The 24,627-nt window shown below is 42.5% G+C and overlaps 1 protein-coding gene across 1 annotated transcript; it reads right to left on the bottom strand.

Annotated features, from left to right (window-relative positions):
- Positions 1-572: 572 nt before the first annotated feature.
- On the bottom strand, positions 573-24,478 carry scn4aa (sodium channel, voltage-gated, type IV, alpha, a). The gene is made up of 27 exons (XM_070851644.1): positions 24,344-24,478; positions 17,166-17,469; positions 16,776-16,894; positions 16,106-16,195; positions 15,894-16,022; positions 15,005-15,096; positions 14,440-14,733; positions 14,292-14,355; positions 13,985-14,126; positions 13,658-13,855; positions 13,120-13,290; positions 12,865-12,994; positions 12,062-12,300; positions 11,804-11,977; positions 11,323-11,679; positions 7,765-8,256; positions 5,860-5,901; positions 5,536-5,668; positions 5,290-5,444; positions 5,011-5,184; positions 4,769-4,891; positions 4,196-4,477; positions 3,499-3,552; positions 2,853-2,990; positions 2,608-2,712; positions 2,059-2,329; positions 573-1,973 (listed from the first exon to the last, which is right to left on the bottom strand). Exons 2-27 carry the CDS (start codon positions 17,418-17,420, stop codon positions 673-675), a joined length of 5,724 nt encoding a protein of 1,907 aa, XP_070707745.1. The 5' UTR covers positions 17,421-17,469; positions 24,344-24,478; the 3' UTR covers positions 573-672.
- Positions 24,479-24,627: the final 149 nt, after the last annotated feature.

The following is a 24,627-nucleotide window of genomic DNA, read 5'->3' as shown; positions in this document are numbered from 1 at the left end:
TTCTGGTCCGAGCGTTGCAGTTTTCTGAAAGCCAGTGTACATTTAAATGCTGGCAAATCATTTCTAATTTAAAGGATAACGTCAGTGCTTTTTAAACCTGGGTCCTATTTTCACTGATAGGTACTGAAAGTTTTCACATTGGTCCAGTACATCACTTCCACCTCCGCTGAGAGCAGCAACACACTGATGGCTGTAGGCTTGTAGGGATTCTTTCCATTGTGCTGTCAGACCCTTGGAATAACAGTCTGAGCCTGTTTGGCTGCTGTTTAAGACGACTGGACCAATTCTAAACGTTTTTGAACCCAAAATATGTAAAACTAGAGCCCAGGTCTAAAAAAATACCACAGTTATCCTTTAAGTACCCCCCAATGCTGATTTGTTTATTTGAAGTTATTGTCCTTCCTATTCAGCATTAATGGTGGTTGTGTCTGCTGATGTCTATATGGTTATTATCAGAGAAAACCGTTTCCACCTTCAACCCAAAGAGATACTTGAATATTGCATGAAAAAACAGGAATTGCAGTTTAATTATCATAAATGTAGTTTAACCTCTTCAACTAATGTGGAAAATTCAGCTTCATTTGTGAGACTTTACATCAACTGCAAACACTACTTCCTTGACTGGTGAAAAATGACAACAGGAAGACATGATTAACTGTCCTCTGCCTTTTGTTAAACAATTGACTCTCTCAGGTTTGCCTGTAGGATAAAGAGGTGTTGGTGGGGGGCAGAATGTAATAAAACCTCATTAGTAATTTCTACAGGTACAACCATGATGTTTGGCTCGGGGGGTTCTGGATCACACTCGGCCCCTGTGTACTGTGACAATGTCTCTGGATCAGGAGGCTGTTGGCTTGCTAGAGTTTCTAAAGCAGCCTGCTCCATCTCCTCTGCGAGGTCCACATTGCTCCCATAGAGCACTCCCATCCTTCGTGCGAGCATCCCCTCTTTTTCTGGTGGATCTTCACCTTCGTCCTTTCTACCCACCCTCTTACAGCGGTGGATATAAGCGGCGTGGCGCATGCAGCGTCTCAGTAGGTGGTTGCGGTAAGCCATCTGAATGACTACAGCGGCGCTCTGCTGTTCTTTGTGGCGTACCGTTGTGGTAATCGGTGCAAAGGAGTCTGAGGTGGGGTTGTTAAGGATGAACTTAGCCTCAATGCTCTCCCGCATTGCCGCCATCTCCACCGTGTCTCCCAAGACCATCTGTGTGACGGCCAACAAGACATCCAGGCAATGGATCCTGTCCCCAATGACCAGGGGCAGGTCCATTTCAATCAGGCGAAACCGGTTGGGCTTGGCAACCCTCAGCGGCTCCTGCAAGGCATCGCAAAAGTCTGAGAGCCGGTTGTACTCAATGAACTGAGTTCCATCTATGTCGAACTTCTCCCAAGTCTCATTGAACATCTCAAAGTCTTCCTCACACAGTGCATCACCACTCTCCTCCTGCGCCACATTGAAGTTCTCTAAGATGATGGCAATGTACATGTTGACCACCACTAAGAACGAGATGATGATGTAGCCGCAGAAGAAGATCATGCTCATGCCCGGGTTGCCGCAGTTACCCTTAACGTCCGTGCCTGGGTTCTCAAAGTCTGGATCACAGTCTGGAAACTCCTTGTTCAGCATCGGAAGTAAGAGCCCATCCCAGCCGGCTGACGTCGTGATCTCAAATAAGCAGATAATGCTACCACCAAACGTCTCAAAATTAAATATATCATCGATTCCAGCCCCCTTTTTGACATAGGCAAAGTTTGACATGCCAAATATGGAGAAGATGAACATAATGAGGAAGAGCAGGAGACCAATATTGAATAGGGCAGGAAGCGACATCATTAGAGCGAAGAGAAGCGTCCGAATGCCCTTAGCTCCTTTAATAAGACGCAGAATCCTGCCTATTCTGGCCAGTCTGATCACTCTGAACAGAGTTGGTGACACAAAGTACTTCTCGATTAGGTCTGAGAGCATTGTACCTGAAAGAAAAGGGGACAAACTACAATCAGAGACAATATATGAAAGCGTATGTGCTTATGTGCTCCTGATGAATTCAGTACCCACCAGCTATGGACAAGATGACCACAACAAAATCAAAAACGTTCCATCCGTTGGTGAAGAAATATTGTCGCAGGGCAAAGAGCTTCAACACACACTCTCCGGTGAAGACAATAATGAAAGCCACGTTTACTTTAAAGAGGAAATCTTCCTTCTCTGGACTTTGGTTGTCAGTCTCCACCATCATGGTCACCATATTAAGGCAGATGAGCACCATGATGAAGATGTCAAAGAACTGCTGACTGATGAAGTCAAACACCATTCCCTGGATTAGGTTCTGCAGGTCAAAGGGAGGCAGGAGAAGGAGGGGAAGGAACAGTAACACAAATCCAGTGGGGTCATTTGGCATGTTCACACCAGCTGTGTGCAGAAAGGGTCAGTGCTGGGGTCACTGAGGACATCGTCATGCCACGCATACCCAGCTAATGTGTCATTACTTCAGCTTAACTCATTTATTCTTTCAACATCGGACAATGTAGTGAGTCTTCCCCAGACAATCTAACACATATTGCTAATATTACTAATAATCATGCAGTTGTAAATGGAACGACATACCGTTGGACGAGGGATTGGCTTCTGTGGCTTCTTGGAGCCAAGTTTCTTCATGGCATCGTAGTACTTTTTTTGTTCCTCAGTCATGAAGATGTCTTTATCTCCAAAGTGCAGACACAACACAATACTAACATGATTATAGGCGGCTGAGTTAGGCGACAACTTTCGCGTGCTTTAAAATGAAGTACAGATTATCAAGCACTTCTGTATTGGTGTAAACTGCTTCTTATAAAAAGTGTGATACTTATCTTTTTCTTTTGTTGATTGAAATTGTCAATAATGACGCCAATGAAGAGGTTGAGTGTGAAGAAAGAGCCGAAGATGATGAAGATGACAAAGTACATGTACATGTAGAGGTTGATCTCATAAGACGGTTGATCCTCCACCTAAAAGGAAGAAAACACTTTAAATCAGTGGGAACATTTTAAGAGAAAAACAGTCCTTCCCCTGTTACTAAACCTTTAAGTATATTAAGTTAGAAAGATGATTATGACACAGATGAGGAAGATAAAAGGTTACACTGAAATACGATGCTAGCCAGGAAGGGCACTTGTTGATCCAAAGACCAGACTCACTTCATCATCACCATCTGCCACATATATATTACATATATATTCAATTAACTTAAAGTGCAGGGTGGTGTTAGAGAGGGAAGAGATAATAAATGAACTCTTGGTGAGAGCAGGTGGATTTCTTAATGTTAATAATATGATTTCTATACATGTACCAGATAAAAACTTAACCAAAAAGGTTAGGAAGTTATTCAAAAGTTTTATTTTGTGTAATTCTACTGTGTTTTTTTCAAATTTTTTAAATACTGTATACTGTCCCCACCATAATATTCAATGCTGCATGCAAAGTTTCAATACTGACTTTACTGTTAATAATAACCACCTCTCTTGAGTCAACGGCAGCGTACATGATGTCCATCCAGCCTTTAAACGTTGCCTGAAAATACAAAGCATTGTTTCAAAATCGGTCACTGAACTTTCTTTCTAGAAGGGCTGTTGTGATATATTGACGATAACCACGATACTTAAAAATGAAGCATTGATATCATGTTAATAATGCACGTGATAGTGTCAAGTGCACTTTCAGACGTTGGTGTTTAAATCTGATAAACTACACAATGTCGTCAAACTAGCCATAGACAGAGAAAGTGAAAAACAGAAATAGAAAAAGTGCATGTAAGGACATAATCAGTGGACATTTAATCACAGTAGATCAGAGTGATTAGTCGTCAGCCTGTGGTCTCACACTCAGACTTTATGTCACAGGTGATTTAGTTTCAGTTGACATTATATCACAAGCTGGAAAAAACAACACGCGCCTCACGGGTTGGTTCTCACGGTGCTTTTTACAGCCAAACTAGAGGGCGCTGTTTCGTCACGCTGGTGTCAAACATTTAGCGCGACGTCATGCTCAATTCTCTCATAACACACTGAGGTGAGGAGAAATTTTGTATTTTTTGTAGGTCAGAATTAGGAAAACTGCTACATCAATAAAGTTATTAGGATAATTGTGTAGGGAAAGTCTGATGTCATGGCAGCTCCAGTTGTAAACATATGATAATGGAAACGGCGCTCCTTACCACTTGAAGGAGGGACAGGTAGCCTTGTCCCACGTTGTCGTAGTTGACTTTGACGTTGACCCAGCGGGCCTCCTGCGTGGCTTCTTTGATGGCCATGCAGTCGCTCCTGTTGTTCACCTCAGACATGGGGAAAAGCTCCTCTGTGGTGGTGTTGATGCAGCGGTAGTACTTCCCGGCAAACAAGTTAACTCCCATGATGCTGAAGATGAGCCAGAAGATCAGACACACCAGCAGCACGTTGAAGATGGAGGGAATCGCTCCAACAAGAGCGTTCACCACCACCTGCCCAAAAGAGAGGACTTTGTTAGAATTAAGGATTGACACAGACATGTATGAATTATTCCCTTGTTTATTTTGTTTGTGTGTGTGAACTTGCCACCACAAGTTTTACCAGTGCCTTACCTCAATCAGCTCAGTTTCAGCAGCCATGGTGTAAGCATGCATTGAACACACATTGTCAGGGAAAGCCAGTCAAATTAGTGTGATAAGGCATTAGAAGATACAGCTTTTGCACTGTAAATCAATGTTAGCCATGCATGTTGCCCAAATGTGGTGGTATAGCCAAAAACATACCCTCATCCCTTCAAATCTTGACAGCGCCCGAAGAGGCCTTAGTGCCCTGAGGGTTCGGAGGGATTTGATTGGTCCAAGTTCAGAGTAGCCCATCCAGTTGGCAGCTAAACTAATCAGGGAAATCTGTGGCAGAATCAAAACATTTCCCTTTCAAGTGTTACCGTGGACTTTATCCGACATAGAATACGTTTGTTCTGTTGACAATTACACGCACAGCATTAAAATAAGAAGTCAAAACTTACATCTACAATGAAGAAGTCTAACCAACACCAAGCGTTGGTGAAGTAGGTCTTGAAGCCATATGCAACCCATTTAAGGAGCATCTCAATTATAAAGATGTAGGTGAAAACTTTGTCAGCAAACTCCAGGATAATTTTGATGGTTCGGCGTCTTTCTATGTGTATGTCTTCAAAGGCCTGCCAAAAGAAGATATGAGATACCTCGAAGCATGTCCGAACAGCGATACAGTATCTTAGCACCATAAACATATTTAGATTTGTTGCATTGATGACAGCACTCACCAGAGCGCCACTGCTCAGGAGGATCATAAAGATTATGAAGGTTTCAAACCAGTCATGCTCCACAATGGTGAAGCAAGCCCTTCTGAGGTTCCACCATTTCTTGCCTTTACCTTGGGTGATGTCCACAGTCAGACATGGCCAGCGCCTCACACAGGCTGAAGGGAGAGGAGGAGGAGGAGGAGGTTCAGGACAAGAGACTACTGCATGACTGTCTGTGAGGAAATAAGTTGCAGTGGCTGTTCCTACCGTCAGTGAAGAAGGCCTCTGGCTCCACTGGGTCTGGCTCTTCTACCTCTTCCTCCTCTGGTTCAGGCTCAGGTGGGAGATAGTCCACTGTGCTACACACTGAAGAATCCCCATCATTCAAAGCACCCATCAGCTAGTCAAGAATTACAATCGAAGCTCAGTTACAAAGCCACCATGCAAAATATACATTGATTTTTTTTCCTCCTCATTTATTTTGAGCAGAGCCCCATATAAAGTAATGACCTTAAAATATAGTAAACTACAGATGAAGATTTTAATGGTAACTGGTTGATTTTGTTCATGTAGGTCAACAGAGTTACTCACTTTGACATTTTCCAGCTTACTAATTTCATCTTCAAAGTTTTCCTGAAATAGCACAGGAATAGAGAAACAACTTTAGGTTGCATTCATAAGCAGTACTGTACGTATCCTGCACACATTCTTCTCTCCAAAAAATGTATTTCAGCAGTTGATTAGCTTTGCGTTATGACTTTATATCTGGGTGAGGGTTAATTTATCGGTGAAGAGGACTATAAAAAGGCCCCGCGCAACACCTACACAGGTCTTCTCACTCATGTTGCCTGATTAGACGTCATCTAGATCAACATCTCACTTCTACTCTGTTAGCTTTCTTTCTCCTGTTAGGGCAGGACAGCCTTCCCCTTTACCATATTTATTAGTTCACAGACTTTGCAGCCAGAATAAGTGAAAACACCTGTGTGAGTGTGCAGGAGTGTCTCAAATCTCAAAGTTCAATGGCTGAACGCAGGTATTTTCACTTATTTTCATGAATTAGACCTGCGTAGGTTAAAGTCAGGCTGGGAGTTATGCAGGTTTGTCAAACTTGTACCAATAAGAATGACATAACAAGACATGACAAAACTAAAGGCACGATCGCATTACAGATCTCGTCCACTCTACTTCTACTGAGGACAAATAGACATTAGATTCTTTTCACATAGCCAAGACAGAGAAAACAAACATATGGTCACATTCAATATGCCTCTGCGAGGGTCTGTCACATAGCTTATAAGCATATTGTGTGTCGTCCATCAATCGGAAGAACGGCAATATGATCCCCGGCTCCTCCAGTCCGCGTGTCGAAGTGTCCTGAACCCCAACTGTGTGAGTGCGTGAGAAAGAAGAAGTCTCCTCCAACTTAAATTCCTCCTGTATGAGTGATGGGTGAATGTGAATGTAGTTTAAAAGCGCTCGGAGTGGTTTAAATGACTAGAAAGGTGCCATAAAAGGACAAGCCATTTACCATTTATCATGAGACCGTATAGGTGGATGGTTTATTACATGCCACAAGTCATCTCATAACGCTCAGTGCAGCATCCCCCTCTCCATGCTTTGATAGGTGTGTTAGATGCAGAATAGGTCATGTTAGGTTGGGGTGACCATGATCATCTATATGGCTTTCAGTTTGAATATTTTGTATTACAGCATGCTATCAATGTGAAGAGTGTAAGAGGTGAAGTACTCCGTGTCAAATAGGCTCATCCTCCGGCCTGTTAGCTGTGTTCGGAGTACTCAGTTTATACTGTTTAAACTGTCCTTTTGAGATTCATACTCAAGGTAACAGTAATAAATTAAAAGAAAAGTCTTCTGAATATACAGTGGGGTCCAAAAGTCTGAGAACACGTTGAAAAAAACGTGTTAACTTTGAAATAATCAGAAAATCTGAGAACTAAGAAACATTTAATAACATGAGATGAAGAAACTGTGACTTCTCGCCCCATTTGTGTTTGCTTCATTCACTCTTTCATCATTTCCTGTTTTATTTTGTTATTCTCACATCTCCTCTCATTTCAGCTGGCCTGGTTTTCAAGTTGTGCTATTGAGTCTTTTCTCTGTCTACACCAGTCGCTACAGCAATATTAAAGACATATTTCTAGCAGCTACATTCAAAATAATTTGTGGCAACTCTGCAACTCTTTTGTGCAAAATGTCAGATTTCCTTGAGTTTTTTCCTTCAATTGAAGCAAGCATATTTGATCTGCTTCCCCTTTTGTAAAGGAGTTAAATCAGTTCAATGCTAAATATTTCTTCATTTTACATGTCACAACATCTTGTGTTCTTAAATGTTTCTGAATCCTAAAACCTTCTGATTATTTCCAGGTTTATGTGAAAATAAGAGACATTTTCACTGTGGTCTCAGACATTTATATATATAGTAAATATGTATAAGTAAATAGATTGAACTTGAACTGTCTGATCTGTACTTACCGAGTAATGCTGGCTATTTTTCTCTTCTGAAATCTCAGAGTCATTAACATCATTAGCATCGTCTTCATCATCCTCATCTCCCTCCCCAAAGTTTTCAAAGTCTGACTCTCCCAGGGCGATTGGCACATTGAGACTGAGCTCTCCATCCACAATAAATCCAGAAGGCCGGCCTTCAACCAGACAATTAGCTATCCCGTCTACCATTTTGAAATCCTGACTGGTGTCCAAGTGGTTCATTTCAATTCCCTCTGTTTTAGGGTCCTCGCCGTCCATCGGGCCCTCCTTGGGCTCCTCAGGCTCCTCGGGCTCCTTGGGCTTCCTGCCCAGAATCTGAAGGACCGTTCGGACGATGAAGGCTTTGAGCCAGTCGATGCCCCGTGTGATCCTGCCGATGGCGATCTGGAGATTGTTCATCTCTCCGTCGTCGTCCCCTGCTGAGAGGTTGTCTCCACTGAAGGAGCTGAGCAGCAAGGCCAGGAAGAGGTTCAACACCTGAGGCCAGAAACGTGAAGGAGTGATGAAGGCAACGATAAATAAATACTCAAATATAAATCTGATATTCCAAGCACAGTAATATTAACTAAACAGTTTGCTTTCTTACTTTGATGTGAAAAACAGAAACACACAGTCCTTATTTAGTGAGCAGCTACTGTTATATATCTAGAATCTTCCACTTTATATCTGTGTTCAGTGGGTGAGAATTAAAACATCAAAAGTATTTTTTCCATAGTAAATAAATTATAGTCCCATGCGAATCCCTATTAGGAAACTAATTTTTCTGGTGGGCAAGCTTAGAGCCACTGGATCAGTGAGTCAAAGTATGCAGACATGCTGAACTAAACAGTCTGGAGTAGCTCAAATACACATCACACATTAAATTGGTCCTGTGATGGCACATCAATAAATATTATGTTGTCTGCCTCCTGTTGCAGACACAGCTATCTTTAGTTTCTAAACCTGGTAGTCAATTTCTGGGTTCCCATTTCCCAGGTTTAGCGGGAGATCATGGTTACACAGGCCAGGGGCAGGCTGATCTCTCTCATTCCAGTGCAGGAGCTGTGAATCAGTGAAGACGACTGAGCGGGGAAAGGATGAGCTGCGCAAAACACAAGCGCAACAGCTGGAGGAGTGGAAGCAGATGGGATGATTTCAGCGACAGTGATGTACAGAATAACGCTCCTAGATTCTCAAAATCACCCTCTCAGTTGTTAGAGCAGCACCTTCTGCATAGCTAATAAAACATTTGTGTATATCATTTAAATCTGAAGCTACAGCCAGCGGTTGGTTAGCTTAGCTCAGCGATAAGCCTGGAAATGGGGAGGAACAGCTAGTGTGGCACTATTCCTTTAAGATTTCTAGTTTGGAGAAGGAATTACATAATTATCAGCTCAGACTTTTAAAATGATAAAAAACTGATAATATAAATTGAGTGGAGGAGTAAGGCCGAGAGCATTTCTAAAGAGAAAAGATAATGAGCACAAAATGATCAGCGGACAAGCAAGTGAGATCCACTCTGCTCCATATGCTGCGGTGCTGATGGCCCAATATGATTACCTCTCCATCAATTACGGTTCAATCTGCTATCAAATGACTTTTCCTTAACACCCAGTAGTGCCCCTGCCACCTGAGCTCTGCTCCCTCAGCTGTCTGTGTTTGTTCCCTCAGTGGCAGTGTGCTTACTTGAGCTGGATCTTAGCACATACTCAAGGTCAAAACCACTGGTTAGTGGCTCAAGTCATCTGATTTAAATAGAAACCCCCTCCCATGATGTGTGTAAGTACACGATTTGCCTTCGTGTCAGTGAAAATGGTCTGCATTTATGTGTGAGGTGAGCCCACGCTGGAGTAAGACTGGAGGGTCAGTGCAAGACACCAAAAAGCCAGATAATTTTGGCGCAGTGCGGCGACAGCAATACTTTTGTCATCTTGACGATGAGCCATTTCCTTTCCACAGGAAATGGGTTTTGGCTCTGGTCACTGAATGAGATGCTGATATGATGACTGAGAGTGATCATGTGTATTATCTGTGCGTCCTTGTTCTGCGAGGCCAAGATAAAATGTCAGGGGACAGTATTTCCATGCTCCGGACACTCGGGATTCTTCACTAAGCATCCCAAACTGTGCCGCCTCTTCACAGACACTGTGTGAAAAGGTTAGTGCAACTGAATCAATTCAAGTTATCATATGAAATAATGTGTGGTGGTATTCTTTATGTTAGAATCTATGATTATCTGTGTTTACTGTGTAGCTCCAGAACTAAGATTTCGATGCTCCAAAAAAAAAAAGAAAAACATGCAAATACATGTAGTGTTCTGTCTTGTGTGTTCAGGTATCACTCATACTATAATAGATAAGATACTGGAATGCCCCTGGTCCTCTCCCCCAGCTGTGTCTGTCTGTCCTTGGCATCCCTCAGCTGAGGGACAGAAGCATTATAGTAAGATAACTGTTATATTTAGAGAGATTTTTCAAAACAGTTTGTCAGCTTTACAGCTTCACAGTAGCAACAGTTGCACACAATTCAGCAGCATCTGTGAGCTCAGGACTGACCACATGCTTTGGATTCACTGCACGCTGATATAAGCATTTACTATTAGATGACAACACACTGACCACACAAGATCAGAAGGAAGGTTCATCTACCTGGGGTAGAAACAATCCTCTAGATAGAGGATAAAGTGGTTGTTGCTGTCATGTCTTGTAGTATTATAAACCACTGTGTAGTGTCTTTGCATCTGATAAGCCTTCAGACTCATGGATCTCCTCCTCTAACTGGATCTGAATTGTCCTTTATTGTGTCTCTGAACGCAACACACCCCCACCAGCACAGCCCCTTGTTTTTTTTTTTTTTAAATGTACTTTTTAATGTCTTTTCGACATAAATGTGTCTCTTGAGACCCTCAAACTATGAGAGACCATCCTCGCTCCTTTTCTCCTGCTGCATCTTTCACCAAAAGTGTGTGAAAATGCACCGTTTAGATTTGGCTGTAGGTCATAAGGGGATCTGTTGTGACCTCCTTCGGCCCTTCAGCAGGCCGACTGTCCCCACCCACTGAAAGACTCCTGAGTGCACATCGCTGTCCACTGTTGCTTTCTCCTGATGTCACATGCGAGCTTAAAGAGTGTTCAGAACGAGCCTGAAAACAGCTATGAAGCCATGTCTGCTATGAGAAAAATATTTTACATTAAAACATATAAACCTGTTTTGGTAGATCCTCCAAATACCAGTATGAACTTTAAAAAGAGCAGAATATGGGACCTGTAACATAATGTCGTCAGTCATCTGTCCGTGAGTTCTAAATCATATCTAAATACGGTTTGTTTATATGTGTTTCCTGCTGTATCCAGGTATGAATGTATATGTGTATATTGCTTATTGTCGTATTTGTATTGTTTCTATTTATTTGACATGCTTTTATACATTATGCAAATGTTACTCAGCGTTCTTATTTTCTGTACAGTCCTTTCAGACATACCCTGTGATACTGGGCTGTGATAAACATTGACTTAACTTGACTTGACAGGGATTCAGTAGTGAATGAATAATTGTTGCACTCACCACTAGATTTCCAATGACCATGACCATCATGAAGACAACCAAACACATCCCAGCTCCGGCCACCTCCATGCAGTCCCACATGGTCTCGATCCACTCGCCGCACAGGATGCGGAACACGATGAGGAACGAGTGGAAGAAGTCGTTCATGTGCCAGCGTGGCAGCTCGCAGTCTGAGGAGATCTTGCACACGCAGTCCTTGTAGTTCTTGCCAAAGAGCTGCATACCCACCACGGCGAAGATAAAGACGATGATGGCCAGCACCAAAGTCAGGTTTCCTAAAGCTCCTACTGAGTTACCGATAATCTTGATCAGCATGTTGAGCGTGGGCCAGGACTTGGCTAGTTTGAAGACACGAAGCTATCTCCAACACAGCACGGACACAGGAAAAGACAGTGAATAATGTATGTATGTATGAATAATAATGTGACAAGTAAAGTCATTGTGGTAAATGGATGTAACAAGTTCAATCACTGTTTCTCACCAGACGGAAGGACCTGAGGACAGACAGCCCCTGGACATTTGCCAGCCCCAACTCCACCAGACTGAGAGTGACGATGATGCTGTCAAAAATGTTCCAGCCGACTTGGAAGTAGTAGTAGGGATCCATGGCAATGAGCTTGAAGAACATTTCCGCAGTGAAAATCCCAGTGAAAACCTGTAGGGGTGATTCCTTTTTTCAGAATCAGAAATATAGACGATTTTGGCAATGACATTTAAATTGATTGCGGCATGTATTCACCAGATTCCCCACTGAGAGCATGTTGTCAAACTCGGGGGTCATGGGGTAGTGCTCCATGGCCATGAAGAGCGTGTTAAGCACAATGCAGATGGTTATGGCCAAGTCGACAAATGGGTCCATCACCACAAAGAGCACCCACTTTTTAAACACCACCCATTGCGTGCAGCAGTCCCACTTCAGGAACGTGTCGGCAAACTTGTACCAGCCGGGTGGGCACGGCCTCTGAGCATCCTCCAACTCTAGATGAAGACAGACGGGCAAAACAATTAGGTAGTCTACTGTCGTTTGATAAAAGCAAGATGAGTTGTCTTTAAGAGATATGCATGATGCAGCTAAAAGAGAGCAACGATGAGCGACAGTAAAATTCATGTGTCGTCTGTGCCAAGTTATAGTTGAGCAGAAATAGCCAAAGCTTAACACCGTGAGGGCGCAACACTGAATGTTGTCAGGGATTTCTCTGGCACACAATGTGATTAGCCCAACTATAGCAAGCTCAAAACAATGCTACTGTATTGGCCTTGGATAAATGAGCATATACTGTTAACAACTGCTTGATAATCTAAGCAATTAGAGCTCACATTAGAGCATCGCCTCTGAGAACTGCAACTAAGCCTCGTGCATTTCTTCATTCACCCGGGGAACTTGACACTTCTAGATGCTCACACACTGCCGCTGGTCTTGTTGTGCCTTCCACTTGTTTTAGTTTACCCAAAGCTTGAAAATAAATCCTATATCTGGGGGTTCTGGGTAACAATTTCTGGTGCATTACCCGTGTTATGTTTCTATCTTCACTGGCACTGTACCTTCCATAGCGGCTGCAGTGAGCACAGTCATTGCACTGGCAGATCTCTGTGTCAGGCCCGGTTCGTCCAGATGAAGCATGCTGTGCACGGAGCCTAAGGACTTCTCTCCGAGTTCATAATCTGCAGCAGACTGCAAAATATGTTGATAAATCTGTCAGTTGCAAGCTTGTGATGGAAACTCAGAATCACAAATAACCAGATGTCCATAATAAAAGGTTTTTCAGACTGACTGTGACCAGAGGGTGACGGACTAACCTCGATCATGGTGGGCGCTCTGATTAACAGACGGGGAACGAGTCTCCCGTTACAATCCTTAACAATTTCATCATGTTCGAGGCTTCGTTCGTCATCTGCCAACTCCGATGTGGTGTGATGACTGAGTGACTTCTTACTGGTCAGTGTGGCTCGGCTCCCGAGAATTTGAGCCTGTTAGATAAAAATAATTATTATAAAAAAAAAAGAACTGTTGCTTCAGTTTTTCTACAAACAATATGACTTATTTGTTGTTAATTACCAATTTCCGTTCCACCTTTTATAAATCACACCACCCTTGAAATTTGTAAAAGATTAAATTTTGTTTTATCATATTTAAATCATGAAGTTACAGGAATTTGACACAATTCTGCACCAATAAACAAAACAAAATGTTATTAATTTTTGCTTTAAGGTGTCACATGGCAGCAACCACAGGCATCGAGGTAAAAAAAAAAACGCTGCTCTTGTGTGTGAGCAGGTATGTTAAAGTAAATATAGCAGGAAGGTTAGCTGTCTCCTTATTGCTTGTAAATTTTACCTGTTCCTGATTCTTGAGTTGCTCTAGTAGCCGCTGGAACTCCTCCTCTTTCTCTATGGCCTCTCGCTGACTTGCCTGATTCTGTTCATCATACGCCATGGCCACCACAGCCAGGATGAGGTTGATGAGGTAGAAGGAGCCCAGAAAGATAATCACCACAAAGAACAGCATGTATGTCTTACCAGCCGCCCGCAGGATCTGTGTTTGGAGCAAAAAAGAAGCTACGAGAACTAAGGACAAATTCCTTGTCATGATTTCTTTAAAATGAGAAAAAACTCCAAATTAGAGGTCACAAATGTTTTTGCAACAAATGAAAGAAGTGCCAACCAGCTGGAACAGGTTCTCCCAGTAGTCCTGGGTCATGAGCCTGAAGAGGGCCAGGAAGGCCCATCCAAAGGAGTCAAAACTGGTGTAGCCAAAGTTGGGGTTCCTCCCGGCCTTCATGCACGTGTATCCCTCTGGGCACCTTCTATCAACAAAGAGTCAGCATGCTACAATTGCTCTCTCAGCCTCTAAATCACACCCAACACCACACTATTGTGATAAATAAAGATATTCTTACACACTGAAAGTTTTACAGTAGTTATGGAACTCAAAATTAGACAAAATTGGTCTCAGTGTGGATAATACATACCCAGCATCACTGCTGTTTCCACAAAGCAGAGCATCTTGGCTGCCTTCCAAGTAATAGTGATTCTCTATAAACCAACGAGAACAGAAAGAATGACAACTATGCCACTGAGGAGAATTAGCATAAAAGATGTAATATGTGTTAAACATACCTGCGTTTTCAATATATTCAATGAAATTGAAGGTACTGTTGGAATATGTTGTATTGTCGACACCCATGGTGTTGTTGAATGGAGCAGAGTCATTAAACATAGCGGTGGTGTTAAAAAATTCAAATGCGGTCTCGTTTGTCTCGATTGGCCATCGCACACATTTCTGGCGTAGATTTCCCATAAAAAGCTGAAGGCCGATGAGGGCGAAAACAGCGAGGGCGAAGACGGTCAGAATCATGACGTCCACCATTTTCTTCACGGACTGGATCAAAGCGCCCACGATGGTTTTCAAACCTGACAAAATACGATTCATGTGTCAGGGGAATTTCTCTGAAACGGCTCTGCAGCAGCAAACGATAATCAATATAAAGTGAGTACTGTTACGGCTCAAAATATAACGCTCAATGCAACATAATTTTAATGAAAAGATGAAAATAACAACATTCAATTTTGTGTGGGGGTCAAGCACCATCTCCTTTGTGAAATTACACAAAAACAATATATAAACACACACACACACACATATATTATATATATACACATATATATAAAATTGTAAAAATACCAGGAATCACAGTAATTGTTTTCAGGGCTCGAAGTACACGAAATGTCCTGAGGGCTGACACGTTGCCAAGGTCAACAAACTCAGTGACGTATCTGTGGAAAGAGATAAAATAATTAATCAAAGCCCTTAGCCAGATTAGACTCAACATATAATGTATTCGTTTTCCTTATTTTCCTTATTCTGGAGTGTTCTACTGCATATTTGCATTTGTAGTGTTTTGTCTATTTGCACTAAAGAAATCAATAATATCATAATATATTGATTTAAAAATACCTTTATTGCGTCTGCTGGACCGTAGAATGAATCAGAATCAAGTACTTAACAAAGTTGAAATGAGTTGGTTCATCTAGGAAATGCCTCTTTGACTGCTGCTCTGCATCACAGACTTCCACCTGTACTAAGCTGGACATTCATAGCTTTTTTATTTTATTATTTTTATTTATTTATTTCTATTTTTTATTACAGAGGGATTTTTAGATCTTTTCCATTTACTCCATAACTACTATGAACAGTAGTTAGTGTGAACAGACATAAAAAACATTTTTTTGTCATGGTTTAAAGGAATAAAATGTTATATAAACTAAGCTCTGAAAGATAAATGATCAAACCCCTCTGTACACACATTCACATTATAGATAGGAAGAAAACTAGAAAGTCTGCAAGTACTGCTGAAGTGGAGATATCTGGCTCAGAGTGTGAGATAGAACTCATTTTGAGAAAACAGCTTTTAAAGATGTGAATTTAAAAGGAAATCAGACACAAACAGACATGAGTGTAGTAAGATAAACACCTAAATGTGTACTGTGGACGTTTTCTTTCCACTAGTGTGAAAGAAGACATGTTATGGAAGCAAATACATTGTTAGGTAAAAGTATGCTCAGATACTTACGCCATGCTGATCACCATGAAATCCAGCCAATTCCATGGATCTCGAAGGAATGTAAAAGATCCAACACAGAAACCTCTGGACAACACTTTGACTGTTGCCTCAAAGGTGTAGATACCAGTAAAAACATACCTGGGGAGAAAGTGTGCAGCACAAGTTAATATAAATCTTATCGAGTGTAACACAGAACTAAACTACAATGATGAAGTACTCACTCAACAGTTTTACTCCATGCTGGCGGGTTGCTCATCGTCATGAACACACAATTCGATAGAATTGTAATCATGATGAACATGCTAAATAATTTAATTCAGGATTAAGGAAATAAACATGAGCAGACATTTCCCCCCTTTATTCATTCCTCGACATCCACACACACACTTAACATGTGCAGTTTAAACCTTAAGCTGAACACACACACACACACACACACACACACACACACACACACACACCACTTGCTGTGTCTCTCTTTTGCAGTGCAGGAAATCAAAATCCCCCAAAAAACATTTCAAAGAAAAAAGCCAATTCCTGCAAACACACTTTTCACCTCCACATCGGTTTATTAAAAAGAGAGACAGCGTTTCAGTCAAGGACGCATGTGAGCTGTGTTTTATATAAATATAAACCCTTCAACCTGAAACCTGTTTTATGATTTTGAATGTGTATTGATGTGTCTTTCACAGTTGTGGGAATCCTGGCTGGGTGAGGTGTTGTGTGGGATCATGGACACAGCTGCGGTCTATCATGCATGTGTTGACTAGAACTTTAACTCTTTTTTTAAATAAATCACCTCAGAGGTGAAGAGTGTGTGTGCAGGACTTGACTTTTTTCTCTATTACACTGAATAATTCGAAGCTAAAGCAACAATTGTTGAAAGGATATGAATGTATGAGAATTTTGATGGCTCCTCTTCTAACCAAACTAAAGGGGCTCAGAATGTAGCAAGCCGGTTCAGCATTGAACCTGAAGATTGTGTTTCCTTTGGTGACCACAATGAATGTCTGAAAAACACAGAGATTATCTCTATAAATGCAAACTTGTATATAGTACAAAAAGACTTAGTGAGGACAATCTTGAAATGAGGCTTTAACATTTAACGCTGAGTAAGAGATACTGTCTGCTGTTGGAATAACTGAAATCTAAGTAATACATCCTGTCGTATTTCAGTGTTACGTAAGGATGGAGTTAAGCTCATTAAACACCAAGTGTATATAGTGGCTGTGTGAACTGAGCTTCTCATTGCCACATGAGCCCAGATGTGCTCAGACTGACGCTCTGTGTTTTGTAGAAGGGGTCCAGGTCCTCCAGAGGTGTGTTGAGCAGCTCTGGTGGAGGGTCTCCGTAGATCAAGGGCAGACTCTTGCCCGCCTCCAGATCAGCATGTGGCGCCATTGGCTCTTCCTTGTCATCGCCCTCTACTTCTGCGGCCTTTTTTCTTTCCTCCTTGAGCCTCTCGATCTCCGCCAGTGATTCCCTGGTGAAGCGGCGGAACGCATCGGTGCCTGGGGGAGGGAGCAGGGTCGCCATCTTCGCATTGCGAAGGGATACCACCACACCGGGGTTTCCCTAGAAGAAGCTGCGGGCAGAACAGTGAATGAATACTGGGAATGAAGTACAATTTGAGATGAGTTCGGCCGAAGAATGAGACAAGACAGACTAGACTATGAACATCCATTTATCTACACCGCAACCTTAACGTAACCTTAACCATTTGACTTATTGTGCTTATTTAGTTTAATTTACAGTGATATAAAAAGAGAAATGTTGGCTTTGTTGGACATTATATATCTTTACTGAGACAGATTAATCTGTCTGTAGAGCAGCCACACTTCCTAGAGCCCGAGAACAGAGGCAAGAGGTGGTGCAGAAGTCTAGTTTTCTCTCAGACTACAATATGCTGAAAGCTTATTGTGGAATTTTTGCCGAATGAGCAGAAATAAACTGCCTACCCCGGCTTTAAAGTGGTCACAAGCCAATAAGGGTGGGAACCACTGTGCCAAATGTTTACGTCTCCATACGTATCCTGAGTGTTGATAATGGTCATGAGTCAAAGTTGCTTTGATCTGCGTTCAAACCTGTCACCCTCCCTCGTTCCTGCCCTCCACCCTGTGCCCTACATCTCTGACCCTGCACCCCTCGCGACACCACGAGCACCAAGATGGTAACAAAATGACAGGACGCACTCGGGTCCAGAGCTTGGACTTTCCCACCGTTCTAAAGAGACCGTGACATTATTTCTGTACATCACATTACTTATTAGTTTAGCAGACGCTCCATATCGGGTCCAAGTGGCATTTGCTTACATCCTTTGATGTGTTTAGCAAGCAGTCTGGTTTCGTCTGGAGCAGCTAAGGTTAGGCTGCTGCCATCATGGACATGATAAAGTGGTGCATTTTCTAGCCTTTGTGTAGAATCACTGGATGAACCCTTCAGTATAAAACAAAATAAAAATAACAATAAAATTATGAACAAAACCAAAAAATACAATTAAAACAAAATGAAAAAAAAAAAGAAAACCACTCAGTATAAAACAAAATATAAACTGCTTCCCCATAAGTATTGATAACAATCATGTAATTTTTAGGGGGTGTGCGGAGGTTGTATTTGTTTTAACGTACTAACCTAACAAGAAATGGATTTAGGGAAATACACAGTTGTACAGCAAAACCGCTCAGAAACACACATCAGTCATAAGTAATGCAATTCCTCAAAGCATCCCCAAGCATTGAGCCATTGAAACAAAGTCTATCAAACACGTTTGAATGCATATATTTTCTGACCCTCAGACGCAGAGACTACACAAAGAACAGGTCAGTAATCATGTAAATCATAACCAGCACGGATGACAGACCATAAAAGGAGTTCTCACACATGAAGACAAAGGCATGAGACTGAGATATCAGTGTGTGAGAAACACACACTGATCACACACATCAATGTAGGCCAATGCCCTCTCAAACCACCACACTTCAACAGAAAATTATGCATCCACACGCATGTGAGCAGACGCACACGCTCACACAGATACGGTGGCTGCCCAGCTGCTACAGGCAATCAAGACGGAGCGTCGTGTTACAGAGGCCCGATGACTCTGCTCATTCCTTCCTGGCTGAGCCTTCGCTCTGCGCCTCACATCCCTCCGATAAACAGGACAGCATGCCTACTTATCTTACCAAGCTGACTCCTCTCTCTACTACCTTCTATTTTACATGGGGCCCCAAACACACTAAGCTTCCGCCTCCGCACCACTATCTGCACTTTACAACCCCCCACCATCCAGCTACATGACACTTGAGGCTCTAAATCCCTCTTCCATACAACGCAGGCTTCAATCATTCCATCTTAACCTTATCACTCATCAAAGCAACCATCCCCGATCAGTCACACGCAACTGATGGGGTCTCTTTTCTCCTTACACAATCACACGACATTACTGGGGGTCAGTATTTCTTTTATTCAACCATAAATATGAAAAAAAAAACTTTTAGATTTATTACCGATACAAAAGGCTGTCAGTGCCACTTGGTTTTATTCAGCCTGGGTAGTCCTACACCTACCAAACGTTGCCTTCACACCATCTTTCCCCCCTGTTTATCCCATTTCCAAACCCCCATTCTGGGAGTCGTGGGCCCCGCTGCCCTCGACCGTGAGCCAACCTTAAAATACACATCCTGAGAATGGATGTGTTTCTCCGTGGCTTATGGGGAACATTTCCTGATTGCATTACATCACACCGTAACTGCTGAAGCCATCAAATGTCCTTTTTAAAAAAAAGCCAGGTCCCTGAGTTGAAAGCCTGCCAATCTCAAAACAGTCCTCTCAAAGAGGTTGTTGCCTTGTCTCCTGCGTCAGTTAGGTAAATAATCCATTTGGGTGCCATGCTAAGTTTTGTAGCTGCATTTATCAGCGTGTGTTTCTCCACAGGAAAGAGCCAAGCCTACAGGGAAGAGTGTGATATTCAGTATCAGTCAAAATAGATTCTGCATATCCAAGTAAACTCATCATAAAACAAGTAGCAGAAAATAAAGTCCTGTCTGGACTGAAGAAACAAACCAGTTCGTTTGTCCAGTGGTTTCCAGCCAAGGGGTCAAAGCCCCTCCTGAGCATCACCATGTGAATGTGAGTGGAGAAAAGAACGAAACCTTCAGCTACACAAAATTGTATTGTTTTTACCTTTTTCTGACTCAGTTATTTAAATGAGATCATCTGAGAAGGGAGGTGTCTCTTTGGTAGTACACTTTACTGCTTGAGTTTACTAATGAGTTTATGGTCTCAGTTGCTGGTTTCATGTCTCCTTAAACACAGCATGATGTCCATTTAGTAAATTATGGTCCCATTTAGAGGAAAATGGATGGTAAAGCAGGGTATGCTTTAGGGCGGGACTATCTTATGATTAACCAATCAGGGGCGGGTCATGTCTAAACCTAACTAATCAGACACCAGGATCTTTGCGGGATGAACTCCACCTGGAAAGTACCCCAAAGCAGCTTCCCACAAATTAGGTAGAGCAGATTTTATATTTGTTAACGTTATCAGTCACTAACTAAAGAAAGAGAGTCACATATGTATCTCCCCTCAGTCCCTTTTCTTCTTTCAGGCAACGCTGATGCTAACTCTGGTTTTTCCTCGCTGGTGGTCGCTTTGTCTTCACCTGAACGTTGAATTTGTTCCTTTGTTTTTGGATCTGCACTTGTTTTTCAAGCTTCATTAACGGGCAAATCACGTTCAGCAATAGAAAATGCATCACTAACTGTGCACCGATTTGTGATCTGTGCCTCGCAGCAAAAAAGTTCCAGGATCGAATCGAAACAGCGGCTGGTTGGTTTGCATTTTGAACCTGGGGTGTTTCTGTGTGGAGTTTGCATGTTCTCCCCGTGTTTGCTGGGGTTCTCTCTGGATTCCTCCCACAGTCCAAAGACATGCAGGTTAACTGGTGACCCTACGTAGGTTTGAATATGAGTGTAAATGGTTGTCGGTCTCCATGTGTTGGCCCTGTGATTGACTGGTGACGAGTCCAGGGTGTATCCCACCTCTCACGCAATGGCTGGGATTGGCTCTCGCCCCCCAGCGACCCTTAAGGATAAGCGGTACAGACAATGGATGGATGGATATTACTGCAGCGATAGATAGACAATTAACAGACATTCCCAAGCAGAGTATTTAGTTACTTTCCAACACTGCTTTCATTTGAAGAGTCTGAAGCTGAAGACAATCGACTTATAACATGGCCGACCGTGTTTGTTCGGTAACACTGTGGACAGGTGGCAAACCGAGGAAGAGGGGGGGAATGTTAGATTTCAGAAGCCTTCCCCGACAGTAATATATATATCACCTTGCATGTCAGTGAAGGCCATGTGACCTGTGACATTCCCGTTGAGGATATAGACGGGGTAATGTAGACACCTCTTCGTTACACTAGCCGGCTGTGGAATGCGAATGCCAATATTCACCTCCGGAAACTAACCGAACTAGCTTTTGGCTTTCGTCACGAGGGCAGCATGAGTTCATGCAGCAAGAGAGGTTGTTCTGTCTCCTCATTAACAGCGAAGACGTTTAGAGTCTTAAGCATTCAAATTTCCTAATGTGATCAGAGAAACGTATTAATTGCAAGTAGATCTCTGTGCTTCCTGAGTAAATTCAAGCATAGCAGTATTAAAAATATTGAGACTGCTCCCTGTTACACTTTGAGATGAGCATAAATATTCCTCTGTAGGAAAGTTAAAGCTGTGATATTAACAGAGAACATTAAAGTGAAGTCATACTTGAAGTGGTTTAAGGACCTAATATTTCAATATTTTAATGACTTTTTGGCTTAAGTCTGGTGCCCTGAAGGTGCCAGGAGTTCAAACATCCCATTCCCCTCATTACACGGCACTTACCACTCCTGGAATGTGCTTAAGTTGTAAACAACAGATCTACAGAGCAAACAAGGGCTTTTATCCACACGTCCTTTGACATTTGCCCTCGTTTTCTCACGGGGTCAAATCGCAGCACTGTACTTTGCTCTCTCCCAGCTTGCTTCAACACCCTGTCACCCACCAGTTAACCTTGTATTTCAAACCCTATAGGGAGCCACATTAAAACAGACCTCTCCACCTGTTGCTGCTTCCTACCGCGTCATTGTATGTTGATCATATCTGCACGCTCAGTCAAACAGGGCTAAACACGATCAGCATGTTCATGGCCTCAGTAACAACTCAGGGTCAAGCCCTTGGAGTCTTTCGCTGTTATTTTGATGTCTTTATCAGATGTGTGCACAGCAGACTCAGCTGCAAAACATCCCTACATGCATTATGTTGCTGCTAAGGGGACAGCTGCTGTCATTCACAGTATGCTTCTGTCGCCGCATGCCGAGGAGCTGTGAAGACCTCGCATAATCTCCCCAAGCAGAGACATATTAGGCCTACTGATTTATAAATCCAGGCTTGTATTGGAGGACGCAGCCAAACAACATGTCTATGGCTGACCCTGGCCAAGTAAATGTCTCACCCTAACCATCTTAGCCTCCTGGATAATGACATCATAATAATATGGTGGCGTTATTAACAGAGTAAAAGCCTTTAGAGAACTAATAAACAGTTGGATAGTCTTGGCTCTAAACTAGTAGGTGACTAAAAATATAAATTAAGCCGTTTTGGAATTAATCATAAAGAAAAACTTATATGGAATAATGTCGTCCTCTGATATAGTCTAATACTGCTTTCTAAATAGATTTCTGCAGTCTCAAATTGACCCATTTGGCCTTTGGACTGGCTGCACAGAAATCTGAGTAGATTACATGTGGAAGGGATATTCCATCCAGCTTGTGACGGACCAGAGGGACCAATTATCATATTCATAACACCAATGAAGTCCTTAAAAAAAGCACAGATGTCTGTGAAGGAGCTGCTCATGTTTGAACCGTCTCATTAAAACAAAGCCATACCACAAAAAAAAATTATATTTCACATTATATTTTGATGAGGAAAGCGACAAAACTGTATGTCGAACACTCTTGTACTCAATTGGGCAACAGGACAAATGGTATGATACATTTTGAGAGAAAATGTCGTACTTATCTTTAACCTCATTTCACCTTTTGAATACTCTGGAAAATACAGGGGCCTAGCCAAGCAGTCACATGGGCTCACTTGGTGAAAGAAACTCAAAACCAACACCTTCTGCGTCCAAGAACATGTGATGCGAGACACACAAACACACTCAGGCGGAGGAAGATCACAGAGATACGACTTTACACGTTATGCATGCGGAAAGCTACAAAAATATGCATTTTATGCCTTCCGCCACATCCGAGATGTAACGATCGTCAGTGGAGATTTCAGATTTAAAATATTTAAGACAAATGATGCAAAGCGAACAAAACTCACACTCAGAATTTAAAAACACCTGATGATTCCCCATTCATGCTCAAATCTGCACTGGCCCCACTGTAGGAGCCCATATTGTGACATAAGAACTGCAAGATGCACTAATATGAGCACCAATCTCCACCATCCAAGGATCTACTCTTGCTGCATGGAGCCAGGCTGTCTCTGTAGTCCTGCGCCTCTGATTTGGGCAACGTGGATTAACGGCTGAGAAGTGGTGGGGTATGAGCATCCACAGCATCACAGTATCTTGCCCATCTGCCATGAAGACATGAGCTAAAAATAAAACTTTGGCCCTGTGGTAGGAGGCATAGTGGGGGCACTAATCATCACAGCCATGTGCCTCCAGGGAGAGTTAGACCTCCACCTGGCAGGTGAAGACATGCGCCTGTTGTGATGCTCATGCGCAGTTCTCCCTCTCATACTGCGCATATTGTAGCAGAATAAGTTAATAATAATAATAATAATAATAATAATAACAAGTTGTGTTGCATGTGCATGCACCTTCACAACACAAACAACCACACGCTGGTTCACACACACATTTAAGACCACAGATGAAAAGCCATAAATGTACCAATTCCAAATTTGACCGTAGTGCAACGACAGGTCCGTGTTTATTATTAGAACAAAGGCGCGTCTTTGCTTTTCTAATTGCTCCAGAAGTGCAACTCATTTTGAGCGGCAAGAAGAAAGTACTTTGCTTCATTTACAGCGTGCAGCCATATTTTAGGATCCTTACTTTAAATGAAAACTATCAAACAGCAAACATCTCTGTCACTCAGCAGAAAGCAAGTTTTGGCAATCCACCTGAACATGACAAAAAAAAACGAGCCTGATTATAACCCCGCTGTCTTCAGCTCAGGAATCGGGAAAATGCTGAATTTCATCCACAGAAAAGGAAAATGTAAGACTAAATAGCCAGCGGATACAAAAAATGGCACCAAATAACCATCAAAGTTTGTCGGAACCTGCAAGAAAAACGCGTCAACCTGCAGCCTGACAGGAAACTTTAATATCCTGAGGTTCATGCAGCTCATCTTTAGGTTCGTGAAAGACAACAGAAGGCAGGTGGAGGGTTACCTTGCACGGTAAAGCAAATATTTCCACAGAATCCAAGAAAGTTGGAAAAAAAAAAAATCAGGTCTTCCGTGAAGCCTTTCAGTGAGGACGTAATTCTCCCCTTGTGGCAGCCAGCGCGGGGCTGCAGGACAGCTGTTGCTGACGCAGTGGTGTCCTGCAGTGAAACCGGAGGAGTCGCTCCAGGTAGGATCAGATCAGACCTCTGACACTTCAGCAAAGGAACCCGTTCCCACACAGCTGGTCGCTCCTGCACGCATTTCAACTTTTGCATTTGCAACTTTGCG

This window comes from Pempheris klunzingeri, chromosome 20 (genome assembly GCF_042242105.1).
Source record: "Pempheris klunzingeri isolate RE-2024b chromosome 20, fPemKlu1.hap1, whole genome shotgun sequence".
Classification (NCBI taxonomy): domain Eukaryota; kingdom Metazoa; phylum Chordata; class Actinopteri; order Acropomatiformes; family Pempheridae; genus Pempheris; species Pempheris klunzingeri.
Note: the sequence above shows the minus strand (reverse complement) of the source record. Positions and strands in the feature narration are given on the sequence as shown.

Coding starts and splice junctions, on each gene's coding strand:
- scn4aa (XM_070851644.1), bottom strand. CDS start 17,420: ATGGCGACCCTGCTCCCTCCCCCAGGCACCGATGCGTTCCGCCGCTTC. Junction 16,895..17,165: donor CCTTCTACAAAACACAGAGC/GTCAGTCTGAGC, acceptor TGTGTTTTTCAG/ACATTCATTGTGGTCACCAA. Junction 5,445..5,535: donor AGAGGCCTTCTTCACTGACG/GTAGGAACAGCC, acceptor CTCTCCCTTCAG/CCTGTGTGAGGCGCTGGCCA.